Here is a 12,875-nt window from a genome sequence, read left to right on the forward strand (position 1 = left end):
ATTAGACCAATGAAATTTCCGAACGGAAACGAAAAAACCGCACCTCACCTGTGTTCTGAGCTGCACGGCATCGGGAGAAAAAACTTCCATCGGGTGATTTTTTAACGCACGACGATGCCAAAAGATAAACTCTCGAGAGAAATTGTTGTGAAAGGAAGGAGGAAGACAGTGAACAATGACTTTCTTGGTAGGCTACTGTTTAGATACAAGCCGTTGTAGCGCGTTGAGTCTGGATGAAGGGAGAGCTCGCTAACTCCAGTTGCAAATGAAATCATATAAGCACACACAGGTTTCCAAAACTCGTGCTTTTTTATTTTTCTTGGCAACAGCGTTTCGGGTTAGTCAAAGAAACTTAGAAATGAGCATCAGAAAATAATAAGGACATATTCCTCAGTCTTACACACATGCAGTAATACCAGGAGAATGCAGTGGCAGGCTATTCCCAAAATACCGCTATGCTCCTAAAGGAAGCGCGACATATTTCACCCGTTACACCGTGTGTAACGTGGCTTTCGTTAAAGCCTGTGTAAAGTACATTAGTGTAGGCGGCTTATTTATGTTAAAAATAAAAATATTTGTAAAATTCAGTGGGTGCGGCTTATATATATGAGTGCGCTTTATAGTCCGGAAATTACGGTACTTAAGAACAGTAACTTATTACATTGACTTAGTTACTGACCACCACTGGTGCAGAAGAAGCTCCACATATACCAACATTTACATTACTATCTATAAATCTATAGATCTATAAATAACACATATAACACGTCAGCAGACATTACAATACAATAAATGTACTATGTTGTTTTATTGACTACACCAGGAACCTGGTTTTCAGCTCTCTACACTGCAATAGAAGCACTCAGGCCAGGACTATCAGCAAAACAAACCAAGTAATGAACAGACCTAGAGGCACTGACCTCTCGTGAACTTTGCCTTTCTCGTCGCCGAGGGTGACTGTGACGGTCCGGACCTTGTCGAGATGAAAGGCTGGGTCGTACTGGTGGAAGTCAGAGGTCACCCAGCCTACCCACACACTGGAGGGCTCCTGGCCTGGAAAGATCCGCACCGAGTAGTAGTACTGAACCATGAGGAAAAGAAAGATCTGTAACTCAGTATTTCTATAATAATACAATTAATTCATTAATTTAGCTCTGGGAGTGAAATTAAGTAATGGTGATCTCTGTTATAAAGTGTTTATACACATTTTGCGATTTTATGAAAGGAAAATATCGTGAGCAGAGTGTGTTTTCTTCAATAGTATGTTGTTTAAGTGGTCAGTTTATTCGTAACCACATGCCAGTGGCATTACTGATGTGTATGTAAGTACACAGTTTTTCTTCATGACTGATAATATTGTCCCTCCACTATAAAATAATCTTCTAAGCCTGTAAGAAAGACATGGATAAGCGCCGTTCCTGAAATACAGATATAAACGCAGATGTATTGATTTTGACATGTGAGCAGTAGAGATGCTGGTGAATTGTTACGTCTCACCGTGCAAGTCTGCATAAGGAACTCATAATCATCTCTCTCATCAGCCATCACTTCCTCAGACAGACGAGCTGAAGAGTTACTCGTGCTGAAATCCGGCTTAGACTTTTTCAACATGAATCTGCACCACACACACACACACACACACACACACACACACACACACACACATATGTTTGTCTTATATCTATTTTTTTTCTTATTGCCACCTGCCTAATTGCTGCCCAACCAAGTAAAATCCTTAGTTTTTATCACTACAGAAGGTACAATATCGTGAATTTTTCTCATGAATCTTTATAATTAAGATATTTTCACATTTATAACCAGTTACACGCCTTGACATCTTCGCTTACAAGGAATCTGAAATTGCTCTGATTATTTTATGTTTATTTTTTAGTCTCAATCTTGCAATTCTTTTTTTATATACACGTTTATAAACCTGCTGTCCTTCAACAGAAATAATGATTAGAAATAAAGGTTTAAGTGAAATTCCCATAAATAAATCATTCTTCAATTTTAACCTCGTACTTCTGAAATACACTATACAAGTATTGGGACACCTGCGTTTTCTAGCCATATGTGGTTCTTCCTTAAACTGTTTACGCAATGTTGGAGACACAAAAACTGTTTAGAAGTTCTGTGTATGTGGTAGCATTACATTTCCCCTTTACTTGAACAAGGAGACCCAAATCTGTGGTTCATATGAGTTGGAGTAAAAGATCTTGTGTGGCCTGCTGTAGAGCTCTGACCTTAACCCTATTGAACACACTTATGGGATGAATGTGAATGCTGCCTGCACCCCAGGCCTCCTCACCTCAGCTACATCAGTACCTGACTTTACTAACATTCGTGTGGTTGATTAAGCACAAATCTCCACAAGAAAACTTCAAAATCTATTGGAACATCTTTCCAGAGGAGTGAGGGTTATTAAAATAGGAAATAGGGAGTAAACGTAGAATGGGATGTAAAAAGTACGTACAAATGTTATGATCAGAGATTGTGAATTTGCTTGCATTTTTTTCTCACAGGGATTTTGGAATTAATCAATCCATTTATTCATTCATCCATCAACCAATCCATCCATCCGTCAATTCATCATCCATCCATCCATCCATCCATCCATCCATCCATCCATCCATCCATCCATCCATCCATCAACCAATCCATCCATCCATCCATCCATCCATCCATCCATCCATCCATCCATCCATCCATCCATCATTCAACACAAATCTGTTTACATACACACACCCACACACCTACACACACATAGAGACACACAAACACACACACACACACACACACACACACACACACACACACACACACACACACACACACACACACACACACACACACCTCTGTTTGAGTTTGGATGGTTTCTCCTGGTTGTAATCCTTGTGGTTGTTGAACTCATCCCTGTCTTTATCCGGGCCATTCGAGCTCATGTGACCGTGAGAGCTCTTCATCAGCACCTCGAAGTCTGACACGGTCTCAAAATCTTCCAGATCTTTCTTTGGAGAGAAGAAGCTGCCGTTCGCCGGTAATGTCCCGCCAGCGGGTTTCGTGAATCCCTCGGCACACTCGATGGGCATGCTTAACCGGTAAAACACGATGTCTGTGTTACTGTTCTGGGATCCAAATGACCTTTGTGTGACCTTTAGGCATGGCGGAATCTCCACCGTGCCGTCGGTTCTCGTGACCTTTAAGAGACAGCAAACAGACATAGCACTAAATACACCACTTCCATGGAACATTCTAGTACATGGGGTTGCTTCGAATCAATGCAGCATTAACATTTACATTAACGGCATTAAGCAAACGCCGTTGTCCAGAGCGACGTACAAAAGTGAATGTAGCCTGTCTATATATAATGCATGATGTATAACAAATAATCAATTCAATCGAAAATTTAAATCAAATTAACTGACGTGCTGAACGTATAAAAGTATGATAAACTGAATGATCTGCCATCTGAGTGGTAAAAACAGAACTGCTGAAGGATTGAAGTTAAGCCTTAAAAACATGCATGCTGAAAGTGCAACGTGTGAAATCGGACCTCGATGTGCTCGTAGCCTGGTGGTACAGGGATGAACTGAGGCAGCCTCTTGCTGAGCCACATGGTGACGTCTCGGTTCATGTTAACGGCGAACGGCTCATAGCCCTCCTGCAGGCCGCAGATGGTGAAGAACTTCAGTGTGCTCACGTCTTTCCCAAAGTTCATCCGGCCCACCTGACTCACGCCCAGACTGCACACCGGGATGAAACCTGTCTCACAGCACCCACCACAAGGAAAGGTGTGTTACACAACATGAGATAAAACACAAGCACAGGCTCTGGATATCTGTCTGTTACCAGACTGTGTGGTACAAATCAGTCACGTCATTCGTAGAAAGTAATTTACACATCAGTAACTGTGGTGGACGAAGTACACAAACCATGTTCGTGAGTTAAAGTAGGGTGACAGCAGGTAAAATATTACTCCAAAAGTGCTCCCTTTAAACTTTCTCTTAAGTAATAATACAAAAGTATTTACCGTAATTTCCAGCACACCCATATATAAGCCGCACCCACTGAATTTTACAAATATTTTTATTTTAAACATAAATAAGCCGCACCTGTCTATAAGCCGTCTACACTAATGTACTTTACACAGGCTTTAATGAAACACGGTGTAACAGGTGAAATATGTTGCGCTTCCTGTAGGAGCATAGCGGTATTTTGGGAATAGCCTGCCACTGATTTTTGCCGGTATTACTGCATGTGTGCAAGACGAGGATTATGTCCTTATTATTTTCTGATGCTCATTTCTAAGTTTCTTTGACTAACCTGTAACGCTCTTGCCAAGAAAAATAAAAAAGCACGAGTTTTGGAAACCTGTCTGTGCTTATATGATTTCTGTAGTAACTGGAGTTAGTGAGCTCTGCCTTCACCCAGACTCAACGCGTTACAACGGCTTGTATCTAAACAGTAGCCTACCAAGAAAGTCATTGTTCACTGTCTTCCTCCTTCCTTTCACAGCTAATTTTCTCGGGAGTTTATCTTTTGGCATTGTCGTGCGTTCAAAAATCACCCGATGGAAGTTTTTTCTCCCGATGCCGTGCAGCTCAGAACACAGGTGAGGTGCGTTTTTTGGTTTCAGTTCGGAAAATTCTTTGTTTTAATGTTATGGGGTTCAGTTTTTGGAAATTCTATTGGGTTAGTCTAACCCAGGAAAAATTCATAAATTAGCCACTTCGTTGTTTAAGCCGTGGGGTTCAAAACGTGGGAAAAAAGTAGCGGCTTATAGTTCGAAAAATACGGTACCTTCAAAGGTATTTGGGTATCCAAAGTACTCTGATTTATTAGGGATATAATGTTCCTATTATCATTTTTGTTACAAGACTCTTTACTTATTCAACTTTGTTAATGTGAAAAGACTCTATTGTGACTCTCAGCACACTGATCTTTTAATAGAATGATATGAACGGGTCTAACACTGATTGATATCTATTAAAATAATCATGAGCCCAAAACCTTCTTTTCAACCAATTAAAAAAACTGGTGATTGACCAGTTAAGTTTTTATCCAATCATAAATAAAAAGTTACGACTAAATGCAGTTGAGTAAAAACTTAGATATTTTACTTTGAAATGTAGTGAAGTTAAAGTAAAATGGAAAGGCAAAAGAAAACTACTTAAGTACAGCAACAAATTAAATGTACTTAGTTACTGTCCACCACTGCTCAGTAACAGAAGGTAGGTCTTATGTAAAAAAGTATTGGAGTAAATGTACTTCGTTACTGTACTAAAATAATTTTTTGACTACTTTCTACTTTTACTGAGTATCAAAAATATAAGCAACGTTTAGTCTCCACTCAAGATTTATAATTTAATATATGTACTTTTTACTCCACTATATTTTAATTGATAATGGTCATTACCAACTACATTTTGCACTCCAGGTTTTTATGTCTTATTTATTCTGCAGAAATGGCAATACTCATTTGTGTGTCCATTAAATACTGATGGATCATCAAATTTGTGACATGAAACTGTAATTTTATTTCCTGATTTAAAAAAAACTTTTTGATAGATTGCATCACTACTGTCTATTTTTTAACTGACTTGTTAAATCTTTGTTTCTTTCTAGAATGTTGAAGAGGCTGTTGTGTTGTTGGGTAATGCAGTGTTGGTTGTACATTTTGATTTGTATTTTAGGAAATAAAACATCACAATTTAACTGTTTTTGGCTTTTCAGGTGAAGGTTGGACTGCATCAAGGATCGGCCCTGAGCCCTTTCCTGTTTGCAGGACAGGGTGGTATGGAGACGGATGATCCCCTGTGGCGAACCCTAATGGGAGCAGCCGAAAGAAAAAGAAGACTTACAAGTGTCTTGGGGGCCAAGGACTTGGGCATTTTATGTTCAATATGAGTAAAAAACTCAAGTACTGTTCAAATCAGATACTCAAAGCCTTTTGCTAAAGTCATAGAATTGGTGACTTGGCTTGTAATGGAGTAAGTTTGTATGTATTGTAAGCTTGTAGTGGAGTAGGATATCTATACTTTTACTCACATGTATGTCCATCAGTTTTTTTAAACACAATTGGATCACAGATTAAGGATGAACAGTTAAATAAATTTCTGTTTTTCTGGATAAGTGCTTCTGCTAATTGCCGTAAATGTAAATATAATAGCTAACCAAGCCTAAACCTACAAGCTAAATCACATACTCTACATTCCTCAAACAACAGAAGCCTTGTAGCCCTAATACAAAACTAAGACTAATATCAAGTACATGCTCATATAAATATAAATATACTTAAAAAAAGGTTCAAACTAATCTTGTTTATTAAGACTAGGGACTAGGGAGGTGGTAGCTCCAATGTTTAAGGCATTAGACTTTGGATCGGAAGGTCATGAGTTCAAATCCCATCACCGCCGTTTGCACAAACCTACTGTACTGTTCGGTGTTGCTGTGTTAACGTTTTGGACTAGTGACTGTGTTTAATGTCTTCTTGCATTATATTGTCCCTTGTGGTTTGCACTTAATGTTAAGTTATTAGTTTTTAGTTTTGCGTTTTTGTGTTCCTTTATGTTAATTTATGTTGTCTTAAATAGCCTAAGTCTAAGTCCTGGGGGAACGTTGATTAGTTTCACTGTGTACTTCACTCTATATGGTTGAAATGACAAGTAGAAAATCCTAATTGACTTCACTTCCAAGCTACCATTGCTAAGCCCTTGAGCAGGGCCCTTGAGCAAGGCCCTTACCCCTCAACTGCTCGGTTGTTTAGGGACATGGAATCTCAGTGGTTAAAGTGTTGGACTTCCGATCTGAGTCCAAATCCCAGTAACAACAATCTGTCACTGCTGGACTCCTGAGCAAAACATTCAGCTGCTCAATTCTATGAATTATTAGGTTGCTTTGGAAGGCCAAATGTGGTGTAAATGTAAATGTAGCTCTACTGCACGTGGTCCAACCACCCTGAATCATATTTCGAAACTGGCATACACACAGCTACAGTATATCTGATGATTGGTATTGGGTGGTATTTTCGTTCTAGTTCTGATCCATATTATGTGTAAACTGTGAATTCAAAGGAGTTCTTCATCACCACTGTTCCATGGTGTTATGCATTTTAGATGGAACTCCAATTCTCCAGCTACCTGAGTGATGATGGGGTGATAGTAATGTTTTATTTTGACTGCAGAGTTTGCTGTGTCATAGCAACCGATAGGTGGCAATACGATCTTCTTTTTATAGGTGTGCAGTGAATGTAAAGGATTTCACACACACACACGCACACACACACACACACACACACACACACACACACACACACACACACACACACACACACACACACACACACACACACACACACACACACACACACACACACACACACACACACACAGAGGACAATTACAGTGACCGAGTACTGGCCAATATAGATAATAAAGACGTCGCACTGGGTAGAATGCAGTTCCGTACGTGCTGGCTTTTGCTTAGGATGCAATACAGCATCATTATGCAGTTTGAAATGGATAATATTGTTTAATGGGAGGGTTTTTGTCATTGTTTTTTTTCCTCAGCACTTGTGAAATAAGATCAGTGATGACTACATTAACCATTAATGGATCATCACACAAAACATCTCTGCCAAGATCAATATGAATTGATCGTGTGTGTATGCACCAATTGTGTGTGTGTGTGTGTGTGTGTGTGTGTGTGTGTGTGTGTGTGTGTGTGTGTGTGTGTGCGCATGTTGTTTGCTCCTTGTTTTGTTGAATCAGCTTATCAGGGTTTAGCAGCACCAAACCATGGACACAAAGCCTGCTGAGATACATTTTAATACCCATATATACGTGTGCATGATAGCAAACAAACAAACAGAAATAAAAAATATATATAATATACTCTTGAAGACTAATGACATCATAATTATTGCAACAAAAAAAATAATAATTTTTGCAGAAAACCGAGCTACATCTACCAGAAGGTTTCCAATTTCTCCCTCCAGATCATTCATTTATTCATTCATTTTCTCCCGCTTATCCGTAATTCGGGTCGCGGGGGCAGCAGTCTAAGCAGGCCCCCGCCTTCGACTGCTGCCCAATCCTCACAGCACCGTCCCTTACGGTCCTTCCTGCAGGTGGTGAGCCCACGGGAAGTCCCTCCAGATCAGAAACTGTGTAATCATAATGTAATAGGTAATTACAACATGCAGTAATATACAGAACACATGTTGTGACCTTTCTCTCAAATGTCTGCCGAACAATTTTCCATTCAATTTTTCTATTTAACCAAATTCCTTGTGTGTGTCAACACACTTGGTCAATAAACCTGATTCTGATTCTGATTTATAAACCATCGTTTCTAGGAATATTCAGCAGATTCGGCTACAAAGCGATACACGCTGACTAACACCAGGTCAGTCTGAGCTGCTCTCTATCTCCAATATTATTGTCCAGCCTTAGCGGAAATAAAATAACCCAAACACAGCGCCCGTTATTTCAGCCTAATTACTTACACAATATGTTGATCTAAGAGCAAGCACAGAGGAGATGTAGAAATACAGTCACATGGTACATAGAGGGTTCAGCCTCACTGATTTAATGACATAATACCAAAAGGGAAAACAAAAACGCCTCGTATATACAAAACTACAGCGTGTTTAAATCAAACAGAGATTTTTGAGTTGCTAAAATAAAAACTAATTTCATGAAGTGGAAACTGCACTTCATGTTCGACGTCTTCCCCTGCTACACTTATCCACTTTCACCAACGCTTAACTAATGCCTAGAATTCGGCATAGAACAATTTGTCAGTACGCCTGAACCGTCCTAGACCAGCCTGCTTCACTTCATCATCAAGGAACCACCACGATCGGGATCGTCACTGCGGCCATCTTTAAAATGTCTACAACATTCATGTTTTACTGTGGCTAAGCGTCTCATCACCGTACTGTGCTTGAAGTCTTCTGTTGATTTCCATGGGATTTATGCCTTTGTTCCTAAAAAACTTCATTGCCACATCTGTCTTATGCACGCACTAACTTTGTCCGCCATCTTGATTAACGGCCTCTGGCCCGCGACATGTGCGCCACCTATAAGTTATACAACACAGTAGCCACTTACTACTGCGTGTAGTACCACCACACTAGCATCCTTTTTTAGACCTGCCAAATTAAGTCTTAAATGCCCCTTATAGAAAAGACTAAAAAACCTTGAATGAAAACAATATGGAAATGTGATCAAACACAACAGGACAGGATATAACGGCTTATTTTTGACGCAAACTAAGCTTTTTGACAGATGAGTCATTCCAGCATTGTTAAAGCTAAATGGTTTACCCAATATGGATGCAATAATATACTATACTTACAATTTGATTTGAAAAAATGTTGTAAAGATGGAGAAGGCTCACTGTTTATTCCAAAACGATGTGCGTTTTTGTTTGTATGAAATTATACAAACCAAAGAATAAGGCTTAATATCAAACAAATGGCATACAGGTTGACTATAAATAAATGAAACTATAAACTCTCCCAACGTTTTAAAACCATTTGAAGAAAAACGATCAATCGTAAGCTGCATAGCATCAACTAAGGGGTCATTTTAACTAGAAATAGAGCTCCAAAGTGGTTAAAACGCCCCTAACAAAGCAACAGATCTGCTTTTTTTTGTCAAGTGTTTTACAGATTTTCCTGGACAAGTGATCATGTGACCAGCATGCCCACTCTCTATATATATTTAAACTCTGTGCGTTACGCAATTTGAGACCTCTGGTGTCCAAACGGCAGTTATTTGATACAGTACTCGCCGTCAAGTTGCCTCATAATACATCTTGTCATGATGTATTAGTCACACTCCATTAACATGGAAGACATTCTTCTAAAGTACAAAGCACTGAGTGATGAAGCTCTGGCAGTGCATGGGAGGAGAAGTCACGGAGTCCGAGCGGGAAATGAATGTCTGGCCCCACCTGTGTATAATTAACTGGACACTAACACAGTATAGATCTTGCGTGTTTTATTGTGAGCTAGACAGAAGCTGGTGCATATCAGAACGATGTCACTGACAGCATTTCGCTGAGTCTGTGTGTCACTTTTGGGTTCCGTTTCATTTTATTTGCGTTTATTTATTTATTTATTTTTTTGTGTGCTACAAATATCCATGATGAAAAGCAGGGAGGAAAAACAGAGAATAAACATGTCGCATCACATCATATTACCTCTCACTCATCCTCACTCCCATCACACCCACTGGGTGGTACATACATGCAGACACTGGAATTGTATTTTAATAATTTATCCAGCTTAGTGGTTAAGGCATTTGACTTTGGATCGGAAGATCACGAGTTCAAATCCCAGCCATACCATGATGTCATTCCTGGGCCCCTGATCAAGGCCCTTAACCCCCATAGCAGCTCAGGTGTATAAATAAGATAAATCTAAGTTGCTTTGCATAAGGGCATCTGCCAAATGCCATAAATGCAAGCAATGTGGAAAGAATTGGAAAAAAAAGGTTGGACATTGAATAATCCTAAAGCAGGTCCTAAAATAAACAGTTTTACAAACACAAAATTGCTGTTTTGCACAATTTGCCACTAAAACATTCAGTGTTTGCAGGTACAATATTTATTATTATATGGGCAAATCATTTGCACTATTATAAATCTTCTGTAATGGATGGTGCTGCAGTGTCACGGGTTGTTTTGCACTAAATGTCTAAATGTCTAAATGTCGCTCATGTGCACTTCCTGATTAGTTTTGTGCTATCTTGTATTCATTTATGTTGTCTTGTGTGACATCTGGTCCTGGATGAACGTTGTTTTGGTACACTTCTGCATTCGGCAGGAATGACAATCAAAGCTGACTTGACTTAACTTACAAAAGAGGATCAATATTTTATTATACAAATGATAAAAATCAGCAGCATTGTTCTTCCTAATCATGATTAATGTAGTACTGCAGCAAATATGAAAGAGATCATCATGGTAAAGTAAAACACTGAGTCTTTGCACAGACACTTAACTTGCACAGACTCAACAAACATACCTTTAACATACCTTGTTGCCTACTTTACTTCCCATTGCGATGAATAAAGTCTCTATCTATCTATCTATCTATCTATCTATCTATCTATCTATCTATCTATCTATCTATCTATCTATCTATCTATCTATCTATCTATCTATCTACAGTGAGGAAAATAAGTATTTGAACACCCTGCTATTTTGCAAGTTCTACCACTTAGAAATCATGGAGGGGTCTGAAATTGTCATCGTAGGTGCATGTCCACTGTGAGAGACATAATCTAAAAAAAAAAATCCAGAAATCACAATGTATGATTTTTTAACTATTTATTTGTATGATACAGCTGCAAATAAGTATTTAAACACCTGAGAAAGTCAAGGTTAATATTTGGTACAGTAGCTTTTGTTTGCAATTACAGAGGTCAAACGTTTCCAGTAGTTTTTCACCAGGTTTACACACTGTAGGAGGGATTTTGGCCCACTCCTCCACACAGATCTTCTCTAGATCAGTTAGGTTTCTGGCCTGTCGCTGAGAAACACGGAGTTTGAGCTCCCTCCAAAGATTCTCTATTGGGTTTAGGTCTGGAGACTGGCTAGGCCACGCCATAACCTTGATATGCTTCTTACAGAGCCATTCCTTGGTTATCCTGGCTGTGTGCTTCAGGTCATTGTCATGTTGGAAGACCCAGCCTCGACCTATCTTCAATGCTCTAACTGAGGGAAGGAGGTTGTTCCCCAAAATCTCGCAATACATGGCCCCAATCATCCTCTCCTTAATACAGTGCAGTCGCCCTGTCCCATGTGCAGAAAAACACCCCCAAAACATTAAGCTACCACCCCCATGCTTCACAGTAGGGATGGTGTTCTTGGGATGGTACTCATCATTCTTCTTCCTCCAAACACGTTTAGTGGAATTATGACCCAAAAGTTCTATTTTGGTCTCATCTGACCACATGACTTTCTCCCATGACTCCTTTGGATCATCCAAATGGTCATTGGCAAACTTAAGACGTGCCTGGACATGTGCTGGTTTAAGCAGGGGAAACTTCCGTGCCATGCATGATTTCAAACCATGACGTCTTAGTGTATTACCAACAGTAACCTTGGAAACGGTGGTCCCAGCTCTTTTCAGGTCATTGACCAGCTCCTCCTGTGTAGTTCTGGGCTGATTTCTCACCTTCCTTATGATCATTGAGACCCCACGAGGTGAGATCTTGCATGGAGCCCCAGTCCGAGGGAGATTGACAGTCATGTTTACCTTCTTCCATTTTCTAATGATTGCTCCAACAGTGGACCTTTTTTCACCAAGCTGCTTGGCAATTTCCCCGTAGCCCTTTCCAGCCTTGTAGAGGTGTACAATTTTGTCTCTAGTGTCTTTGGACAGCTCTTTGGTCTTGGCCATGTTAGTAGTTGGATTCTTACTGATTGTATGGGGTGGACAGGTGTCTTTATGCAGCTAACGACCTCAAACAGGTGCATCTAATTTAGGATAATAAATGTAGTGGAGGTGGACATTTTAAAGGACAGAATTCTAGCTGATAGACAGGTGTTCAAATACTTATTTGCAGCTGTATCATACAAATAAATAGTTTAAAAATCATATATTGTGATTTCTGGATTTTTTTAAAATTATGTCTCTCACAGTGGACATGCACTTACGATGACAATTTCAGACCCCTCCATGATTTCTAAGTGGGAGAACTTGCAAAATAGCAGGGTGTTCAAATACTTATTTTCCTCACTCTATCTATCTATCTATCTATCTATCTATCTATCTATCTATCTATCTATCTATCTATCTATCTATCTATCTATCTATCTATCTATCTATCTACATGGATTGTGTACTTCTTTGTGTACGT

At 39.4% G+C, this 12,875-nt stretch overlaps 1 protein-coding gene across 10 annotated transcripts in view; it reads right to left on the bottom strand.

Annotated features, from left to right (window-relative positions):
- Positions 1–12,875, bottom strand: part of ryr2a (ryanodine receptor 2a (cardiac)) — a 245,986-nt gene that overhangs the window by 90,067 nt on the left and 143,044 nt on the right. For all 10 annotated transcript variants that reach the window (XM_083556368.1, XM_083556369.1, XM_083556367.1 and 7 more), the window contains 4 exons: positions 3,554–3,762; positions 2,854–3,197; positions 1,498–1,615; positions 921–1,081 (listed from right to left, as the gene is read on the bottom strand). In XM_083556368.1, the coding sequence (XP_083412494.1) occupies positions 921–1,081; positions 1,498–1,615; positions 2,854–3,197; positions 3,554–3,762 (832 nt within the window). The remainder of the gene's footprint in view (positions 1–920; positions 1,082–1,497; positions 1,616–2,853; positions 3,198–3,553; positions 3,763–12,875) is intronic.

This window comes from Silurus aristotelis, assembly GCF_946808225.1.
Source record: "Silurus aristotelis genome assembly, chromosome: 12".
Taxonomy (NCBI): domain Eukaryota; kingdom Metazoa; phylum Chordata; class Actinopteri; order Siluriformes; family Siluridae; genus Silurus; species Silurus aristotelis.